Source organism: Indicator indicator, chromosome 23, assembly GCF_027791375.1.
Source record: "Indicator indicator isolate 239-I01 chromosome 23, UM_Iind_1.1, whole genome shotgun sequence".
Taxonomy (NCBI): Eukaryota; Metazoa; Chordata; class Aves; order Piciformes; family Indicatoridae; genus Indicator; species Indicator indicator.
Window position 1 is genome coordinate 10324497 of NC_072032.1, and position 21705 is coordinate 10346201.

At 40.1% G+C, this 21705-nt stretch overlaps 1 protein-coding gene across 1 annotated transcript; it reads left to right on the forward strand.

Annotated features, from left to right (window-relative positions):
* Positions 1-233: 233 nt before the first annotated feature.
* OTOP1 (otopetrin 1) lies at positions 234-10653 on the forward strand. Its single transcript, XM_054391526.1, has 6 exons — positions 234-519; positions 4469-4605; positions 7610-7668; positions 8340-8470; positions 9109-10049; positions 10483-10653. Exons 1-6 carry the CDS (start codon positions 234-236, stop codon positions 10651-10653), a joined length of 1725 nt encoding a protein of 574 aa, XP_054247501.1.
* The last annotated feature ends 11052 nt before the right edge of the window (positions 10654-21705 follow it).

The following is a 21705-nucleotide window of genomic DNA, read 5'->3' on the forward strand; positions in this document are numbered from 1 at the left end:
CACAAAGCCCCATCCGCTTTTCCTCCCGCCCTCCCTGGGGCACCCCGGGGCTAACCCCCAGCAGCGGCGGACTTCCCGCAGACCTCCTCCCGGCGCGCAGCGGCTGGGGGGAGGCTCGGCAAGGGCCGGCTGCCCCGCTCCGCCCCCGGCTGCCGGTGGGGGCCGGGCCAGCCAGCGGCCTCGGGGCTCCCCGGGGTAAGTGGGGCCGCCCGCTTCCAGCACCCGGCGGGGAGATGGAGAAAGGTGCCGTTGCCCCCGCCGCAGGCGGCAGCTACCCCCAGAAAAACGCCGAGATCCTCAGCAGCCAATACGGCATCAACCTCTTTCTGGCCGGGCTGCTGCTCACTTTCGCCTGGGCTGTGCATGCTGTGGGCATCAGCAAGAGCCACCTGCTCTCCTACCTGATCACGCTGATGCTGATCCAGCTGCTGTGGATGCTGTGGTACCTCTGCAGGAGCTGCACGCAAAGAAGACTGATCCGGGACAAGGACACACATGCCGGGGCTCGCTGGCTGAAGTGTAAGTACTGGCCGGTGGCACACAGGGTGGCACTGCAAAGGAGACATCTGTGCCATCACCCATCTCTGGTATCACTGTGTTACTCTCTCCATCCCTACCAGGAGGCATCCTGGTATTCATGAACTTAACACACACATACAGTGCACTCTAAAAGTAAATATATGCATAAGCTGAACATACTAGGAGATTGTATGGGAAAGCTGTTTGCTAACCAGCCTCACTTCCCAACCTACCTTTTACAATGCTGAAAGCTCTGCAGCCCTTCTTCCCTCACCAGGCTGGTTCGGAGACCCTTGAAAAAATAAAATACAGTGAATGGAAGAGACAATTTTGTTGGCATCATGCAGCTTTTTTGGAGGAATTGCCCTAATTTTCAGAAAATGCAACTTACTTTAGACTAGTACCAGTCAGAAAGGTCCTCAAGTGTTCCCCATACCAACCTATATCAGAGATTCCCAGCTATATATGTACGGTGATGTCTTAGAAATATCTGGAGTTAGAGAAGGACAAAATCTCTGACCAGAGGAGTTTAGTTGGTTAGTATGTTAAACATCTAAGACAAGGAATCTAAAGCAGCTTGTAGGAAAAGCATACAAGTTTGCCCAGGTAGTGGTGGTCCCTCATATGCAAAGTCACATGCACTTAGGAATATTGATATAAAGGCATATGGAGAGAAGACCACAGTCACAGGGACAGGAATTCTGTGTTTCTGGGTCCCAAGAAAGAAAACAAACCCACATCAGAACTCTGTAGGGTAATAGGCAAGCCCAGGCTTACCAAGCCCTTTTCCAGCCTCAGTGCTGTAAATGATAGGTTGGAAAGTAAGAATGTTACGTGGAGTGCTGTAAGGCAGCTTTTCCATAAGGTATTTCTGTCATACTAGCAATGAGAACAATTAATTAGAAACAGCTAAAAAATATCTAAATGAAAATGCCAAGAAAATCTAAATCCTGATTATTTTGAAAAGTAAGGTTGTGTTGTGAAAGTTTAATTTGTACTCGGTGCTTGTGTCTTTTATTTTTCTTTGCAGCTGTTAGAAGTTATGTTGTATGAATTGCTCAGAGAAAATCTCTTTTTTCTTGTCTAACATTTTACAGCTGTGCTTTGTAAATAGACCCTTGCCTGAAATGTATGGAGTTCACCTACCAGCTGTTCAATTGTTCTTGATTATTCACTGTTTTCCAAATCAATATTCATCTCCCAGGCATTTTTTATTTATTAGCTTATGTGGCTTACAGTCTCATGAGATTCATTAATGCAAGGCTTCACTTGATCCTATTTTGGCCCAAGCTATGCTTTTGTTCCTCAGAGGGTAGTTTTCTCCTCCTAAGTATGGAATAAATACTGCTTAACATGGGTAAGTACAGCAAGACCCCCTGCCCTTTTTCTTTTGGCACAGCGTTCACAGCACTTCATTTGTCCTACAGGATATAAGGAGTTACAGAAACTTAGAAATAAGATACTGGAATGAACTACTGGGTTACCTTATCCATTTCTTTTACCAGCACAGGATGGCTCTTTGTACTTGCTTCTCAAGTGGTGCGGCTTCCACGGCTTCTCTTGGATGTCTAGGCTGCAATTCAACAAAATTGCCCTTAGGGAAAGTCCTACACTTTCCTATTCTTAGGAGTTTCTTGTAGTTACAACAAGCCTGTACAAGTCCTTTATCCTCTGTTGGTAAAAGAAAACTTATTTGAGCTAAGGAAAAACTCAGGTGGCAGTTCCTCTGCCAAGATCCCCTTTGACCTCTTCTGCATCAATGGTCACAGACATCTTCTATCTGAAAGACTGAAAGTCCAGAAAGGAGGAGAAGGGGGGAAAGAGAAATTTTCATCAAGTCTTTCCACAGAAAGCTCTTTCCAATTTTTAACTAGCTCCATCAGCTGCCTTTGAAGAATATCTCCTTGCTCTAATGGTGAGAGCAAATGTTCCTCAGTTAAGCAATATAAAAGAAGTGTATTTTCATTATTCCCCTCAATCTGTGAATGTTATTTTAGGAAAAGCAGTGGCAGCTGGATACTTAGAGTATTTTGCTATGCCAAATGTTGAAAAAGAATGACTTTACAAACACCTCCTGTAAGTGCAGCACTAAAAGGATGCATAATTCTCCAAAATTTCTCACAGAAAAGTTTCCTTGGGCATTTTTGCAACTGTGTGAACCCTGGAGCACAGCTGTCTTCCCAGTCCTATGGTAGACCAAGAACCTCTCTTGTAGTATGAATGTGGGAAAAGTTTCAGGAAGAGCTTTGTCTTTAATAAGGTACAGTTATCCAGACTCAGAGAATCAGAAGGAAGCTTAGGAAGGCCTTTCCTTGACTCATTCCAGATGTTATTCCTTTGAGTACACTCTCTTTTTAGGCAAAGCTCTCTGACCGTTATTTGGAAGTTCAGCCAAGTGAGCCAGAGCCTCAAAATGAAAATCAATTGGCTTCACAAATGGATTTCCTTTACCACATTCTCCAGCAGCACAGCTTCTGCTTAAAGCACAGACAGCTAGGCAACTTACAAAGCTCTTGACACAATTGCAATTTGTATCTTTTTTACTGTTTGCATTAAATTTTCCATTATTTGAACAATATTTTAAGTTCACAGTGGTGCTTTTGCAGTTCTCATTATGGCCTTTTCCCCCTTGATGGTTAAGAGAAAGAATAGTCCACCACTTAGCAACATTGAAAATCCTATTCTTGATTGATCATTTGAAAAAAAAATCCCATTTTCTTTTAATAATACAGTACTCTATAGCAATCACTTAATTTATACTAATTTTTTATCACTGCAACTTCAACAATACATTATTAAATCAGTGTTATATTTAATTAACACATCAAGGGAACATGCTTATGAGGGAGTTAGGTCATGGTCCCTTACAAAAGAGAAATATTAATCAAAGTCAGCACTAGTGATGCTACTTACTCTGTGAGGAATTACAAAGAAAGATTAAGATGCTAATGCTGATCTATATCTTAAGGTCCAGTCTGTGGAGAGATTTTTATCTAGTCTTAATTCAAATAAGCCAAATTAAATCCAGTGGAAGCTAGTTTGGACAAAAGCCTAGAGAGAAAAGGTAAACCAAGCAAATTAGGGCCTTAGCATTTGTTTCAACAATTTTATTGCCAGTTGTGTAAAGTCTTAAAAGTATGAACCCAATAATTAATAATATACATTGTGTTACCACATTTTTGTTTCCAGAATGAGTTTGTAAAAAATATTTCCATTGCTGAAAGAAAAAAAAAAACAAAAACAAAAAACCCAAACGAACCACAAGGGGAAACACGTATTTTGAAAGTTCTGTAGGGTATGAAAGACATATTTAGAGAAACATATTAGGGTTTTGTGTGTGTTTGTGGGAAATAATAGATACAGAAGTGAAATCTTTGATTCTGTTCTAGGAGAACAAACCTTACAGCTCATTGTAGCTTTGGACTCTGAGTTAAAGCATAACCTCCTTAGCCAAGGCATACCAAGTGATTGTGTTACTTCCCACTGTCAAGCTCTTGAGCCAGGAGACTGTAATGTGATTGTTCAGGTCCCTGGAATTGTATAGTTTGCTGTGTGGCTGTATAGAGCATTAATTCATGCACTGTATGGCTGCTTCAGTGCTGCCGTTACTTGAGAGGCTGACTTTGAAGGAGCTGGGAGCCATCTGCAAGGTGTTGAGTGTCTCCAGGTCCTGGCTCCTCTACACTGACAGTGTAAGATGTGTATGTATGGCAATATGCTTTTGTAATGTATTGGGCAGAGACTTTCACAGGTTAGAGGGATTTATTCCTTTGAGTCAATTATCTTCCTGAGCATTGATCTGCTTTCATTTCCCTAAATAAGAACACAGGTATCGACTGACTTTTATTTCCCTAAGTAGATCTGAGCATGTTGGTACAGCTTGTCTGTAGACACTATAGCTCTGCATCCTCATCTTCTGATATATTGACTTTTTTGTTTTCATTTGTAGGTGGGATTACATTATTTGCAGTGATTACTTTAATTCTGGACTCTTTTAAAATTGGATATTATATTGATTTTTCAAACTGTTTATCACCAACTGAAGGCATTTTTCCTGTTACACATGCCGTGCACACCATTTTACAGGTAAAAATCACCAGTTGCAGTTTTATATTATTTCTGTATTTCTTACCAAAATTATCTTTTCTCATAATCAGTGAATTCTACACTAATTTAATTTCTAAGCATGTCACAGGATACTTTTGAGAGGTAAAATTTCGAGCATCTATATCCATTTTATGTGTAAATTCAGGCTTTGCAACCTGAAATTGCTCTGCTGTAAAACTCAGAATGGTTCAGAAAAGAAATAATCAAAAATGTCCTCTTACAGTTTAAATTACATGTTTGGGTTTTTGTTTTGTTTGTGTGTTTGGTTGTCTTTGTTTTCAGTTTTTTTGGGGGGTTGTTGTTTGTTTGTCTTTTGTTTGGTTGGTTTGTTTATAGTTCAAGTAACATATATAACTTTCAGACCTTTCAGGCTGAAATGAGCAGCTTTGCTGAAGACAACTCACTTATTTCTCTGTGTAGGACTTGCCACACCAGTTCAATTCTATCTGTCTACCCTGATGTCCTGTTGTGGTTAGGGATGGAAGCCTGATACTTCAAAGGGACAAAACCCTTCCCATGTATTTAGCTTGTTATAAAATACTATAAAATGGGTTCTTTCCCGTACCAAAAAGATTTCCCTTCCAGAAACTTTTGGTTGTGCTTATCAGTGGCTGCACAGCAGCAAACATAATCACTGACTCCAGTAAAATATTCCAGCTACTTGTTTATTTTAAGGCTTTGCATCTATAATAGATGTTGATACTCTATAGATGATTTTTTATTGTATGAATTCTTCTGAGCCCCCATCAGCAGATTTGTAGGGAAAAAAGGAAAGAAAAAGCTGCTCAGCTAAGTTATAGCCAGGTTTCTAATGCATTTTCCAAGGTTATTAAGTCATTCAGAAAGAAAATAAAATTTTCCTAGCAGTTGCATGTAAATAAGCCTTTGAACAACCTACATTTTACTGCTTTCTGTAACAACAGGAAGAAAAAAAAACACTGAAATTTAAGCAGTACCTCTGATCTCTTCTGTCTTTTTCTCTCAGGGTGAATTTTTGATTTGGTTGAAGTAATCTTATTTTTACATTCTTGTAATATCTACTCTCCATGCCTTGCAGCTTCTCTGCTTTATCTCTGAAAAACAAACCAAAGAAATAAAGTCTTTTTTCCCCTGCTGATCTGCATGCAGCATTCTTCATTGCATCCACTGACCCTGAGCTGACAAGATTTCCAGCTACCATGAACTGGAGTGTGGAAGAAATGGTCTACAACAATGCTGAACAAAGGGAACAAGAATTCTAATTTAAATTTTCTATCACCCAGTGTTGCTGAATTTATCATCTACTTAGCTTAAAATAATGCAATCTTGAATGTTAGCCTGAGCAATGGAAGTAAAAAAGTAATTTGCTGCATAGCTAAGACAAATCTCATGTTCTTGCAACACAGGGTGAAGTTACAGCAGAGAGCATCCCTAATTACATGTCATCTAAAAACCAAAGGATTTGTTTTCTGCAGAATATCTGCCAGATTCTGTCGTATTTCCCTCTAATAAGGCTTCCTGATATGTGCCATTAAATTAATGAATATATATACATACTGCTCCTGTGCAAGGAATGAACTAACATGTATCTGCCCTTCCAAGCCAGGCTCTGCATCATGCAAGCAGAGGCCCCTTTGAGGCAATGAGTATTCTGTGAGCAAAAATTGAGTTTTGTACTATTTCTTTGTCTTACTGACTTTCCTGGTCCTATTTCCACCCCCTTTCTTGACTAGAATGTCTGAACAGATCTTCAAAACTTCTGGTTTTTAAGTTTTGAAGAATGCTTTCTCATCTGCTTTGGATTTTAACTGCATCTATCCCAGAATGGGAAATCAACCATGGCATCGGATGGGGCAAAGGTGCTAATTTGTTTGATTTCAGTGAAACCTCTATGGTAGCTTTTAGTCTCTACACTGGGGGTTTAGAGTTCCTTTAAAGGAATGAAGGAACATGTTATTGTTGGCTGGTGTAGGCAACCCACAGAGAGCTACGTTTTCCTAGCTTTTTTAAAAATCAGATACAGAATGTCTTGGACAACACCAGCTGTGGTGTGGGGTGCCTACATTAACAGGCACAGTGGTAAAACAGATTTCCAATTACTTTAACTGGAAAATTCTGTGTACTTTTCAGACCATTTTTGAAACACCAAACCAGGCATGTTTCTAAGAAAAACCTTTTGGGCCATTTCTCTCTTGATCACTAATTGTCAAGTCCATTATTCTAGGACCTATTCTGAGGAAACAGGACTCCCAGTTTCACCCTGACATCCCTGAGGAATATTGGTATCATTCTCTTTGCACTTATCAGCACTTGGAACCGGTTTTGTGTCAACACCAATCTGTATCCTGGGGTATCCATTATCCTCCCACAAACAGAGGTTCCCACTTTTAATACTTCTTTCCCCTTTACTTGCTAATTCAATATTGTTATCTATCTCTTTTTATTCTCCAGCTTGAGGTTTCTGCACCATGCCTGAGTGTAGATGTGTTCCTAATGCAATTGTCTCTTGGACTGGTAGTACAACTTTTTCTCTTGCTTCCTGATTGTCTGCAGTTTGTTTTATTAATCAGGTCTGGCATCCTTTCACTTATGTCTCTCCCTTCACAGAATTTAATATCTTTAATTCATTATTCAAACTTAGCATCACCATGCCCTGCAGCAATCATACCGCTGTCCACAGCTGGTAACTTTCTTTCCTCTGTCGTTGAAATAAAACCTCTCCAGATACAGACACAAATTCTGCTTTGGTGAGTCATACTGAGACTTTCTGCTGTTGAGCCACTGACTCTGCCTATAAGAGACCTTAGGTTCATCATGCCAGAAAGGTTCTGGGTGAACATCAGTGGAAATCATGATCATCATCACGTGTGGAAATGGAGCTACCTCGGTTTAAGTCATCTCAGGATATGATAACCATCAGTGTTTCCTAGAGATGCACTTTTCTTTTTGAGTGTCATACATGCTCATTAGTGTAATGATCTTTCTCTGTGTTCCTTTCATTTAGGTGTACTTTCTTTGGTGTCATGCAAAGGATATTATCCAGTCTTTCAAAACGCTTGAAAGGTAAAGTGGATCTGATCCTCACCTGGAATGCTCATAGGTGTAGGTGCGCCCAGTTTTACTGTATGAGGGACATTGAAAAGTGTTACCCTCACTGTACAAGTAGGCTGAACTAGATAAAGCCCTCTGTTGGCTTCACCTCTCTCCAGGGGACAAAAATACATGGACTAGAAGTTAGAGAACATGGTGGTATTTGTGAAGAAAGACCAGCCACAGAGAGTATGAAAGAGCACTGCAGAAGGCTGTGAAATAGGACTCAATTAACCTTCTTCAACTGTTCATTTAGTTCATTAGTGTTGACCCTTCAGTGCTGGGTCAAACGTTGGACTGGATGGTCTTTGAGGTCTCTTCCAACTGGATGTTTTCTGTGATTCTGTGATTAACATGAAGCTTGTTCAGCCCAAAGAATAACAACCATCAAAGAGAGAGCAAACCAAATAATAATAGCATGCTAGTGATAGTTTAGTACATTAAGCTATAACATTTTGGAAGTCTAACATTGATTGGTTGTGCTCCACTGTGGTGCATCTTTAGAGATGGGCTATGACTTTATTTTCTTGCACTGACAGCTAAATAGTGCCACCTAGGATGCTACAGAAGGTTCATCTATTTCATGTAACATACATGGAACTGCACTCTGTGAGGATTCCTTCAATCATTGCCTTCTTTTGTAGATTTGGGGTTATCCATTCTGTGTTCACAAACTTACTGCTGTGGACGAATGGAGTCCTAACAGAGTCGAAACATCAACTGAATGAACATAAAGAAAGACTAATCACACTTGGTTTTGGGAACATAACAATAGGTAAGTGGAAGAGTTGGTACACCTTGGGATTCCTGCTGTCATACAAAATACTGTCACTGTAGGAGAAGACTGATTTTCATTTTTTTTTTTTTGTTAAACCATAAACTGGGACATTGCATGAAAGTATCAGTGGTTTACTTCACCTCTTTCCTAGCTGTGAACAACTTTAATCAGAAGTGGGTTTGGTATCAGAAACTCCACTGATAAACATGAGAGTAGAATGGAGTCCTTTCCTTACTAAACTTGTTCTTGATCTGATCCACAGATCCCAGGCTTCTGTGAAAGCCTGCTAAGCTGAAGGGCTGAGGACTCAAAGCCCTTGGGAACTGGATTTTCGTGCTATAAAAAACCATTATTACCAAGACCTTGCTGAAGTTTGACACACTTTGGTGCAGTGCTCATTCTGATGTGATTATAGCTCAGTGCTTGGGCAGTGAAGTCAGAGATCAAACCTCAGTGCACATGCAAAAACATTTTTGGGTTAATGACGTCAGTGATGAGACCTTCCCTTAGGTGGTTAACTGGGTGGAATGAGGTGGTGTTTGACTGAAATGGTATTATTTTATGTATGTTTTATTTATTCAGTTGAAATGAGAAATCCTTACAATGCACATAACTAATCTCTCCTTCTCCTTTAGTTTTAGACGACCACGCACCTCAATGCAATTGCACAACAACAACTCTTTGTTCCATCTTTTCTCAAGGAATTTATTACCTGTACCCCTTTAACATAGAGTACCATATCCTAGCATCCACAATGCTCTATGTCCTGTGGAAGAACATTGGCCGCAAAGTCGAGCATCACCAGCAACACAAAACTCCATTCAAGTTCCACGGCATAACTGTTGGAATGGTTTTTGGGCTGATTGTGTTAATTAGCACCATAGCCATAGTTGTTGTGTATTTGATTCAGATTGGAGGCTCCAAAATCAAAAGCGAGTTAGCACTCACTATGTTTTACTTGCATGCTATCTTTGTGTTGGCCCTCATGTGTACAGCTGGAATTGTTGCCCTTCTCATCTACAGACTGGAAGACAGATCGTTGGATAATTCAAAAAATCCTGCTAGGAAACTTGATGCAGAGCTGCTGGTGGGCACGGCTGCAGGGTCCTGGCTCCTCTCCTGGGGCTCGATCCTTGCCATTATTTGTGCCCAAGCCCATCCAAAATACACATGGTACAACCTGCCCTACTCTGTCCTGGTTATTATTGAGAAATACATTCAGAACCTCTTTATCATTGAATCCATACATCGTGAGCAGGAAAAGGTGAATGATAATATTAAAACCCTCCGAATAGTGACTATATCTCGGGGGAACACTTTGTCACTTACCCCCAAAGAGATTTACAACGGCAGAGCTGCTCCTGACAGCGGGGAGGTTCCCTGCCTGTTTAAGGGCAGTATCTCTGGGAGAGAAAATGGTGGTGGTGATTGTGCCAAAGAAGAAACAAATCAGGAAAACAGTTTGGTCATGCATCCAGACTCAGAATTCTCATTTTACAGTAGCAACTCAGTTACTAACAACAAGAGGAGAATTCTGAAGAACATTGCTGCGTTTTTATTCCTCTGCAACCTTTCGGTAAGATATTTTGAACATTATTCACAAGGTAGTACCCCAAAACTTCACAACTTTTCAAGCCTAATAAGTGTATTAAAAATACATAGTTCTGTAGTTTGTATGAAGTAAATTTTAATTCTTCTGGAAGAATAAGTGAAGATGCTATGATTCTATGATTTCTATGATTCTATGATTTCTATGATTCTATAATTCTATGCCTTTGGGGAACAAAGTTTATTTAAAGGTGGAATCTGGGAGCTGAGGCTCATTTTAGTCACAGTACAAAAACTGTGGCAGCAGCAGAAGCTGAAACCCTCTTCCACCAGTGTGCCCCACAGGGCAGGGTTTTAGGGATTTCCGAAACCAGCTTGCAGTTTGGTGGGGCCACAGTCATTAAGGGCTCATGACTTGTATCACTGGTGATTAACACTGGCCTTGTGTTCTCTCCTTGCAGCTGTGGATACCACCAGCATTTGGGTGCCGCCCAGAGTATGACAATGGACTAGAGGAAATAGTTTTTGGCTTTGAACCCTGGATAATTGTTGTGAACCTTGCAATGCCTTTTTCCATTTTCTATCGGATGCATTCAGCTGCCTCACTCTTTGAGGTCAATTGTAAAACATAGATCATCTATGGTCCCTCAGTGAACAATTGATTGAATAATTAATTAAATAACAGTTGAATGAGTGGATGAATGAATGAGTGAACATAGCAACAGCTGCTCAATAAATAAAAGACTTGATATTGTTAAAAGCAGGGACCACAGGCAATAGAATGTTTGTTTTGTTGTTGTTTTTAAACTTTTTCTTCCCTCTGTTTTGTTATATATGTGCTGTTATCGACGTTATAGGTAATAGTTTTCAGAATCATACTAGTGTTAATATGATTAACACTACATAGTAAAGTGAATTTGATCTTCTTAATCTTTGCTTTAGTCCCCTGGGATTTGTCCTCTACATAATTTGTATTCCTTTGTTTTCCCTCATTGTGGCTTGTGCAAGTGGTTTCATAGGAAAATGTGCATGATTTCAGAGGCAATATCCTAAGAACAGCTAAACTGAGTGATGCTCCTGAGTCACACATCCAAATCTTCATTCCTAGCCATGTTTTCATAGTGAAACCTGAAAACAATTTAGTTGGGATGTTGGAATTATTTTAAATGTACTAAATAATGACAGGGTTTTTTTTAACTATATAGCAAGAAATTCAGGTAATTAACAGTATGGTTAGGTATCATGCTGTATATAATTTCTTCTGATAAAATGTTTTTCTATTAATGCATCCCCTTTTTCTTGTATTTACTGTATGACATAGCTGAGAAATAAAGTTAATCCTTTAACTTAATTCTTTATTCACAGGTTCTTGAAATGTTTTAAGAAAGAAAACTAGTCTTACAGCTTGTGCTTAGGTATATATGTTCTGTTGCCAGAATGGTATGTACTTCCTGTGTAATTTCTTTATGAGCTGCTAATTTCTCTGCAGTTCAGTCTTCTGGTTGGAAGATGATCATATGTCTTCATACAGAGATGCAGCAAAGCGTAACTGATGCTGCTAGAAATGTGGAGGACCCTTGGCTGAGAGTTTTATAAGCATGGTTTGCACACTGCTAGAACATCATCTCAAATCCCTAGGATATTTAGTTGCCTCAATTACCACAGAAAGCAGTGAAAAGTTGGGTGCTTGAATATTCTTAGAATCTGCATCTGTAATGTTGAAAGACTGGAGCAATGACCAGAATACTAATAAAAGGGAGAGACAGATCAATTACTAGGTAACCCTTGCTAAGCCATTAATAATCTAGTCTGTGAGTCAAGGGCTGAAAAATATCTGCCCCTAGTTGCTAAAAGGACAGTGATACAGTTGTCACCACCATCTACCTGAAAGTAGTCATATTTCTACATAAGAGAGTTCTGCTTCTGAGACAGATTGCTCTCGTGCATCAGGAAAATGTTGGCTCTGTACCACTAGATGGCAAACACAGACCATGCCATCAATTACCTGATTGCTTCTAGGGGTTGCTTCACACCATCATTAATCTTCAGTTCTCTTTTGCACTACACACAGCCATAACCTGCCTAGGAATTTTCCCCACCTCTTCAGCCTGGTGCAAAACCCAGAGCAAGTGAAGTGACCTTCACCTGAAGTTGCAGTAGATGAACCATCAGCGAAGCTGAGCATGAGAACTCCTATGTTCTTGCACAGCAATTTCTGTGGTCCAATTTTAAGGGTCACCATCTACTCAGATTGCTGTAATCTTTGCCTCTCTCTAGGGCTGCTCGTCATGCTACTTCATCATATCTCTAATGGTTCTCACATTCATTTTGGACAGTCTGTCTCCCCATGACACAGTAGCTTGATCTCACCTACTTCCATGCAGATACCAGCTCTAAACACTTCACTTGGTTGTGTCTCAGACTGGTTCCATTTCAAGTCAAGTGAGTAAGGCCATCCAGTTAACCAAATAAAGCTTTAATCTTCCTTCCAAATCAACTCTTGGACCAACTCTCCAGCTAATCCTAGTATCAGAAAAAAATCATTTCACTGGATAGATCCGGAAATTCCACTTCATCTTGAAGGAGCTCTCAAAGATGGCTAGAGGAGGCCTGTTGCTTCTTCCTCTTGCTTCTGTGGGATGGCTCCTAAGTCATGCTCCTGCTAGAACTGCTGCTCTTTAGCTGGTGCCCAGTATTTGTGTTCAATTAAAGCAGAGCTGGCTAATCCCTAGGGCCAAGAAGGGGCTATATGCTCAATTAGAGCCATGTAGCACACATTTGGAAGTTTCAAAAAGAAGTAACATAGCTACATTTCATCTGCAATTACCAAACCCTTTCTGTTTCTTAGCATTACTATTAAAATAATTGCATTTGTCCACAAGATTAAACTGATTTGGAGTTTTGAAACTGAAGTTTATTCATAAAAGTGATCTAAGGCAGCAGGTTAGCAGTAAGAAATGCTAATGGGCAAATTCTGTTCTGAGCTGCACTGATGAAACCCTGCTGACTTCAATGGTTCTGCTTCAGGAGCAGAGATTTGATTGAGGCCTGAGAAGCTTGAGAGGTTTTCACAACAGGGCTTCTCTCAAAAAATATTGTTTCATCAAAATACAGAGTATTTTAGGGAAGCATTTCTTAGTTTAAGTAATCTTGAACCAATGGTGAGTCATGAAGTTCCAAACACTTTAGAAACAGAGATTTTTATTAGACATAGATTTTTGGACCAGGAACAATAATTAAATTGTTTATTGTAGTGTGAACTTCAGTTCTCTGATCAATGCTAAACCCCTGGAATTTCTCAAACAACTGTTTTCAAACCTCTCTCTCTCTCTTTTTCTTTTTCAGTTTTGTTTTTTTGTTGTTGTTGTAGCATATCATGACAATACTAATTTATCACAGGTTTTAAAATACAAGAAATGTCACACAGTTACCCTATTTCTGCCTATGTGCTCAAACATGTGACAGGAGGCAGGAGAGCTGGCTTACTCAGGAGAGAGTTGTGACAGCTGCTCATTGTTACGCTCTTGAGGAACCTCTGGGGGACAGTTTGTCTACTTTGGGGTCTCTAGGGAAGAGTCCTGATCAAATATTTCTAAGAGAACTGAATTCCTTTGACTAGTATTTCTCAATACTTTGAATTCCTTCTTTTAATCACTAAATAAATATTCCCAATTACTATTTTGATAATTTTGGAAATATTCCTGTATTGTATGGCCCACTTGTGGTCTATAGACTTTGAGGAGACTCTATCAGTGCAGAGAAGCAGATCACTCCAGAGAACAGCAGAGTGGGAAATTATTCAAGTAATTTAAGCACATGCTTCTTTCCACTGACTAGGGAATCTAAGATCCTTAGGAGGATGGTTAGTTCATTTAAGAACAAAGCTGACTGCCTCTTCCATTGAGTAGCATGTAATAAATCCTTCCAGTTCTAATCTGCTCTTTCCTAAGTATACCCTGCTTGTGTTATTCTCCCTTTTCCTGCAAAAGCTCTGAACAAAGCAGGATGTGGTTAAAAAGCAAATTGAAGATATAGTAGTTTTTCTTAAGTCATAGGCTTTGTGGTTTGCTGGAGTTGTTTCTAGCTGAAAATGAAGTGCAAATTTCAATCATCAGGGTTATGTGACTAGGGTAATTTCCTTGTAAACTCGATGACAATGTTTTGTGCAGACAATATGGGCTTTAATTTATTACTTAATAAGATGAAGAAATTCTTAGAAATCATGTTTGCAAGAATAAAGAGGAAAAGGCTTTTTAAAAGGGTGGTTCTTCACAACTTTCCTTAAGGTGAGATTTCTGAACACCCCTAGGTTGTGGTTTTACAAATGATGCTTTCATTTTAACAGTTGACACCACTTCTTTACTTCTATCTGAGCAGGCCTGTGATGGCCCTGTTAAAGTGTTTGTTAAGGCAGGTGAGAAAGCAGCCTGGCAAACCCAATGAATGCTACTTGAATGTTATTCATCCTCTGTGTGATCTGATAGTGTGCAAAACCCAGGCTGAATGAGTATCTGTGTGTAGGGATGTACAAACACCCTTAAATTATTAATTTCTGCACCCTGAATAATGAGTGAGTGGACACCACTGACCACATCTTGTATGATGCATTATGAAAAACAAACACCCTCATTAGATTTCCCCTAAAATCCAGGAAATAAAAATGATCCCCAAATGTCAACATTTTAATAGAAACACTCATGTTTCAGTTTTCTGACCTTACCCTGTCTGATTAGAAATGATGCATGTACAGCTGGCTTATTAGATCACTTATTCCCTGGGAACTCTTGTCCCCAATTATATGGCCTCATTCTATGCATGTATGAATAAAATGAGATCTGGATGTAAACAAAATAGAAGCAGCTGCAATTGTTAGTGAGAACCTTAAAGATCAGGGTTGGCTTTATCACCATTAAAGGATTCATTTGATCTTCCAGTTGATGATAGTGGGAAATCTCACTTTAATGCCAACAGTCAACGGTGCTGTCACAGCAGAAATATATGTTAAACTTTTACAGCTATAATTTTTATGATTATCTTTTATGTTTGGATAGAGCTACAGCTAAAATAAAATAGTCTGTCCCTCTTCAGGCCACAAATCTTGGTCAATTGCATTAGCAGCTGACACTCCAAAGGCCACAGCAGTGACAATAAGTAGCTGCAAATTATTCTAAAATTAATATTCAGATCCAGAGATCCAGATGGATCAATGTTTCAGGTAATTAGTGCAATCAGTCCAGCCTACATACAACAAACAATTCACAAATATAAGATAATTTGATCTGCAATATCTGATGACAGCAGCTACACAGTATTTCAACTGATGGTTTCTGTCCTTGGCTTTGTTTTCTACTCTGACATTCGGGAACCTGCTGCTCCCTGCGGCTCTTTCTGTCTCAGATCAATACACAGTTTATGTTTCATGAAGACTGGCCTGTGTGCAGTTACCTCTGCTGAATCCCCAAGGCAAAAGTGGTCTTTTTACATATCTTGAAAGTTCATATATGTAAGAGTCTTTTGACTGACTGACTGCCAAAATAACATACAGAAAATCACACTGGCTAGAGGTATTGGTTCACCAACACGAGGATCGCTGGGACAAACTGTTGGCTCCCATTAAGTGTCATGGCCACTGCATAGGTCTCACTGTGACTTTTAACAAAAGCCTTCCCTGAGAGAGGTACAGAGCTGTGATCTTTCCCACATGAACCCCAGACTGGCCCATTTGCCAGGACTGATCAGATCCTGGCCCCACCCAGTATGATGCTGTCAAGGTCCTACCTCCTCCCTTTTCAAAGGTGATTTTTGTTCCAAGGCTGCATGCTGTGGCAGTTCACTGTGGCTCTGACTAATTGATGAATTTGGGGTATTTGCCCTGATTTATTGGAGCATATGCTTTTCAATCTATATGTTCCCTCCATTGATTTGCAGTGTGTCAGCCAGAAGAATGGGGGTCATAAAGGCATCACAGGGAGTGTTTGATGCTGACAGCACTTTAAAAATGCTTATTTCTTCTTTGACCCTCCTTAAGTGGGTTGGACAAGGAGGAACCAATAAGATGACAAATTTAGATACTGTAGGATGAAATGCTGCTGCTCAGGGTGCAGAAGGCTACTCACAACTCAGAATAAACAGCTATTGCAGTCTCACAGACAGACAGGAGCATACACTTTAGTTTTGCTTTGTCAGCTCCAGTACAACTCTCATGTCAGCAGACTGATGTCTTTACCAGCTGACCCTCCTTGTTCTGTAACATATTGCAATAGGTATTTAATAAAGCACTTTCTAATTCTTATTGCTGATATTCTGCTACAGAGATGAATGAGACCTGTTGATTCTAAAGGAGCATTGTATTTTAAGTCTTACTTAAGGAAAAAAAAAAGCGCAGAACTAAATAAAAGCAGTAATTTACTGCTGTTTATCTCAAAGTGACAAAGTTTCTAATTTTTACTTCTAGTGTTTAAAAATGTGAAATTGGAATTCTTCCCCCAAATAAATCCTGAACTACAAAATCTAACGTTGGTCCTAGGCAACCCTTAAAAAAAGATCAAAAACCTGTTGGTTCTGTTGACACACTTGTACAATTATCTTGCATTGTTATTTTCTGGTTAGTATTTGCATCATCCTGACAAGTTACAGCTGTCCCTCAGTGCCAGCAGAGCACCACAGGTTTGGAGATCCTTCTTCCCAGTCCCATTCCTTTCCATCCAGCTGCTGCATTTTGGGGGTGAGGAAGCCCAACTATGAATCTAACCTGGTGAGACATCATCAGTGTTCTTTGAGAGGCCAAGATAGCCACTGACTTCTGTTTTCTGAGTCCCTGTTTTCTGTGAGATTTAAAAGTCTTCACAATAGCATCTGCTTTCAATATGGAAATTACTTGTTGTTTAATTCCATGAAGGATTTTGTTTTCCTACTCATTTTGCAGAAGATAATTTCACACTAAGTTAATGGCTGGGATAAAATCCTAGGATAAATTATGTTGATTACAAGTGCTCCAATAAAACCTGTTAACTAAAGGAGCCTGTAATTTACACATTTGATATAAAATTCACAGGTCTTGTTGATACACAGAGGGTAAGAAAAACAGAAACCAGAACACTGAAAAGAAATTTGTTTTCAAATTACTCCATAGGGCAAATTGTGATAGTGTTTACGCCAGAGACAAAATTACAGCAGCTTCTTTGGGAATTAAGACCACCTGATTTTTATTTGCAGTTTGGTAGTATAGTTGACAAAAAGCAAAATAAAAAAATCTTGAAGTAGTCAGTGTCAGAAAATAAAAATAGCTTTTTTTTTCATCTCGAGAATTTTCTTTGGGCTGATGCTCACCTGGGATGTCACCATCCACAACCAGAGAATACTAATAAAGTACCCAAATTGTACCATTGTATAAATCAGGGTGGGGTTTTGTGGTTTGGTTTGGTTTATTTGTTGTTGGCTTTTTTTTTAACTTGCTTCTAATGTCACTAATCTTTATTAGTTTTCCTCATGTGACCTCTTGCTATATTAAAAGTAATGATACTAATTTTTAGTTTGTATATAATTATGAATACCCAAGCCCACAATATAGTATTTTATAAGATAAAAGCCACAGTTCATTCTGTTATGAATGGTTAATTAACACTATGCATCACATTCCCAAGTCAACAAAAACTGAAATAGGTTTTAAGGCCAGCAGGGAGAATTGCAACCATCCAAAATGACTTTTCCCACAGGTACTGTCTGAATTGAAACAGAGCTGGGGGATGAGCTGAGGCTCTAGAAAAGCATTCAGCCTTGGCTTTCAGACTGCAAATGATGGCAAACCTATCACAACCCCAAATCAATTGCATCAGCCATTAATCATCCTCACTGTTGAAAATGTGCACCTTACCTCTACCCTGATTTCTCAAAGATGCAGTTTCTACTTTTTATACCCTTGCCCAAAAGATTAAAACTCATCTCTTGCCAGAAAACTCTGTGAGACATTGCCAGCTGTTTCTAACCCTCCTGGTGTGCTCTGCTCAGCCAAGGAAGTTTCCCAGACAATTCCTGTAATGCTTTTCTGATCATTGTCCAATTGCTCATATTTATTTTTATTTGAATCATGAAGAGCAGAACCTGACCTAGTCTGCAAGGGTTTTTTTCTGCACTGAATAAATTGGTGATACAGTTCTCTCCCTTCTCTTCCTCAGTATTTTCATGTAGCTATATATACATCTGCACCTTTGTTCATCCCTGTGCAGTAAAGCATTTCAGCTTCAGCGAGCAAAACTGATGGACCTTAAGCATACGCCCAACTGTGCTCCTAAATATAGCTCCACATGAACAAGCTTCTAAAGTTAAGAACATGTCCAGCTACTTCCCTAGATTGGCCTGTTTTAAAGCCTAACTGTAATGGGAGGCTTTTGATGGGATGCTTTTATAGCCCATAGCTTTCATGTAGGTTTACCTCAGCGGTACACCTGTATCTATACATTTTAACTGCCTTTTGGCACTAATTATTTCCCATCTCTTTACATCAAGCATCTCTTAGATGAGAGAATGTGTGAATTTCTGTGTGGTCTATTTTTAAGTATATATCATTCTGCAGAACAGTGGGTCTGTGTGTTTTGAAATGGAAATAGAATATGAGGCAATGAAAGGACAGGGCTAGTAAAACACACATTTCTAAAATCAGTAACTGCAGAGATTATCTTTTTTTCCTGCTCAGTACCATTGCAATAGCAGTTAAATTCCATTACTTCTAATCTGCCAGCTGTGAGAGAGAAGTGCAATTTTAACAGGTGAATAAAAAAAAAAAAAAAAAGAGAGACAAAGATCTGAAGGCAAAGCACAAAAGCCATTTCAAAGATGATTTCAGGATGAAAAAACCCCACCCCAAATCTCTCAGCAAGTGACAGCTGTGGTTTTAATGAACTATTCTTAAAACGAGATTTATATGCAAACTGCCTAAGGAAAGTGAAAAAAAAAAAAAGGATGCTAATAAACTATAAATGTTAAAGGTTTTTATCTCAAGCTCAAAAACTGTTTGTGGCAATAGTTGGAGTATTACCATGCCATACCATTCCCTTTACACAACTGCTGCTCTGACCTGGTGCCACCAGGTACCAGCGCTGCAGCAAAGCAGTCATCCTGTTACATGCCCCTGCTCCACTTCTTCCTATCTCACTGGAGTCCATTCTTGTATCCTGTTACATGCCCCTGCTCCACTTCTTCCTATCTCACTGGAGTCCATTCTTGTGGGGGTTTTAGTCTCATTTGCCACCCCAACACAAATATATATTTTTGTCTTACTACCACAGAAAATATTCCTGATCTCCTGATATATTCCTTTGACTTTCAAGTATGTTTTAAGTGTGTAAGAAATGCTGGATCAACACTGAAAACTGTATCACCAGTGCACCTACAGGTACAGGTGTGTCTTTGGCTGATGAAACCTCCCTCAGCTCAGTAGTAGGTCTTTTTCCATAGGGATCTCTGGTGAGCAACTTCAGTTCACAGCAGATGAAATTCCAGCACATTTACTAAGGATAAAATAGGTAGGAGAGGATGTTATGCCCTCTGAATTACACAGAAGCCAGTCAGCCAAGTGCAACACTTGACCAACAAATGAGATACTATGGAAAATCCTCTCTGCTTTGGGTCTGCCTGCTGCAGACAGTTCTGCAGAAAGCATGGTAAGATTTCATTCTTTCGATGCCTGACAAGTGAGCTCTGACAATTTTTGTTTGAATGGGTTAAGATGTCTTTCCCAGCTGCTTGCACCTCCCCTCTGCCTGAGTCCACCACACAGAGCAGAGCTGGCAGGAGATACCATACACCCACATCTCTGATGCTCCCAGCTGCAGCTCAGCATCTTCTCTTCCAGCGTTAGTGCTGATTTGTACAAAGCCATCAGCCTACGGCTTGGTGCTGCTGAGTTGTGGGTAGACTACATGATTATTGTGCTGCTGTTATTATTAAGCAGAGAGATACCTACACATATGCTAATGAGTACTGAATGTATGCATGTCAATGCATACTGACGTATAGACACCACTGGACATGAGGCAATGGGCACAAATAAAATATGTGAAATTCTACCTTCCACACAAGAAAACATTTTTTTCACTCTGAGAATGACCATGCACTCACACGGGTTGCCCAGACAGCAACTGGCCATGGTTCTGGGCAACCAGCTCTAGGTCACTCTGCTGCAGTAGGAGGTTTGGACTTAGATGATCTCAATAGGTTCCTTCCAATCTCAACTGTTTCATGAATCTATATATAATTTGTGCTGATGGATTGGCATGTACATGAACACACCCCTACATGGGTGAAGCAATGAATGTAAGCTAAACAAGCAAACCAGATCATCGCTTTTTTTACACAAAAAAATCCACATTTATGGACCAGCAGCTCCAGCAGGCACGTGCACGAATACCTGTGCAAGTCGGTCCTTTGTTTATAGACATTGTAGGAGGCATTACTTAGGAAAGCAGAGTTTCTGCAACACATTGTCTCAGCATCACAGCTTTAGTCATGTTGTTTAGAAATCAATGGTGACAAAAGCCAAGTTCTCCCTCCAATATTAAATATAACTCTGCTTAAATTTATAAAAGTAGTGCCAATTTCTTAAGTGAGAGCTAAAGCAAAGCTCCAGCTTGTCTTGTAACAATTCTAGAAAATTGCCTAAAAGGTTGCAGAGTTTATTTATTTGCTCTGTATTTAGTAACTCTAACATTTAATCTTCCATCATGTCACTGCAGATCCAGCAAAAGGTACTTGTCCTTCCCCACCTGCCTGGAGTAGCAGCTGGAAGGCCCCTGAAGAGCAGCTTTCTCTGCCCTTTTTAGTGCCAAAACAGGCTGTTGAGTCAAGAATGGATTTGATCACTGCCAATGGTTTTAAAACAGAATTAAATTGTGGAGAAACTAAATCTATATACTTTTTTTTAAATACAAATCACTAAAACGTGTGCTATGAAACACAGGCACAGGCATGAGGTGAGTGCAGTAGCCCAGCATTTCACACCCATACTGCTGGGGGGGTCATAACTCCACTTCGGAGCTGCGCTGGAGCCCCACTGGGAGGAATGATTCATCCCATAGAATGGCTGAAAAGAGAGAATTGTGTCGTATTTCCTGATTTCTTGCCTCTAAAATATCTCAGACGTCCAGTAGAACTTGTCAGAACAATTCCATTCAATGTGAAGGGTCTAGAAAGCAAAGCTTATGAGGAGTGGCTGAGACGACCGGGTTGTTTGCTCTGGAGAACAGCAGGCTGCTAGGCTGATCTTATTGCTCTCTACAACTTCCTGAAAAGAGGTTGTAGGGAGGTGGGGATTGGTCATTTCTCCCTGCTATCAGGATATTAGAAAAATTTCTTTACAGAAAGAGTGGTCAGGCGTTGGAACAGACTGCCCAGAGAGGTGGAGGATTCACTATCCTGAAGGTGTTCAGGAATCGTGTGGACATGGTTTAATGGCCAGGGTGGTGTTAGGCTGATGGTTGCACTTAATGATCTTAGAGATCTTTTCCAACCAAAACAATTTTATGATCCCTACGGAATAAACCCAGTCCGTCCCACCCTCCCCACAGCAACTTTCAGTCCCACTCGCTCAGGCCAACCAAGCCGTGGCGGTGCCCGTCCCCGACAGCCCCGCTGGCCCCGGGAATGCCGCAGGGGCGGTTTGCGGGTGGGCATTTCCCCTCTTCCCGCCG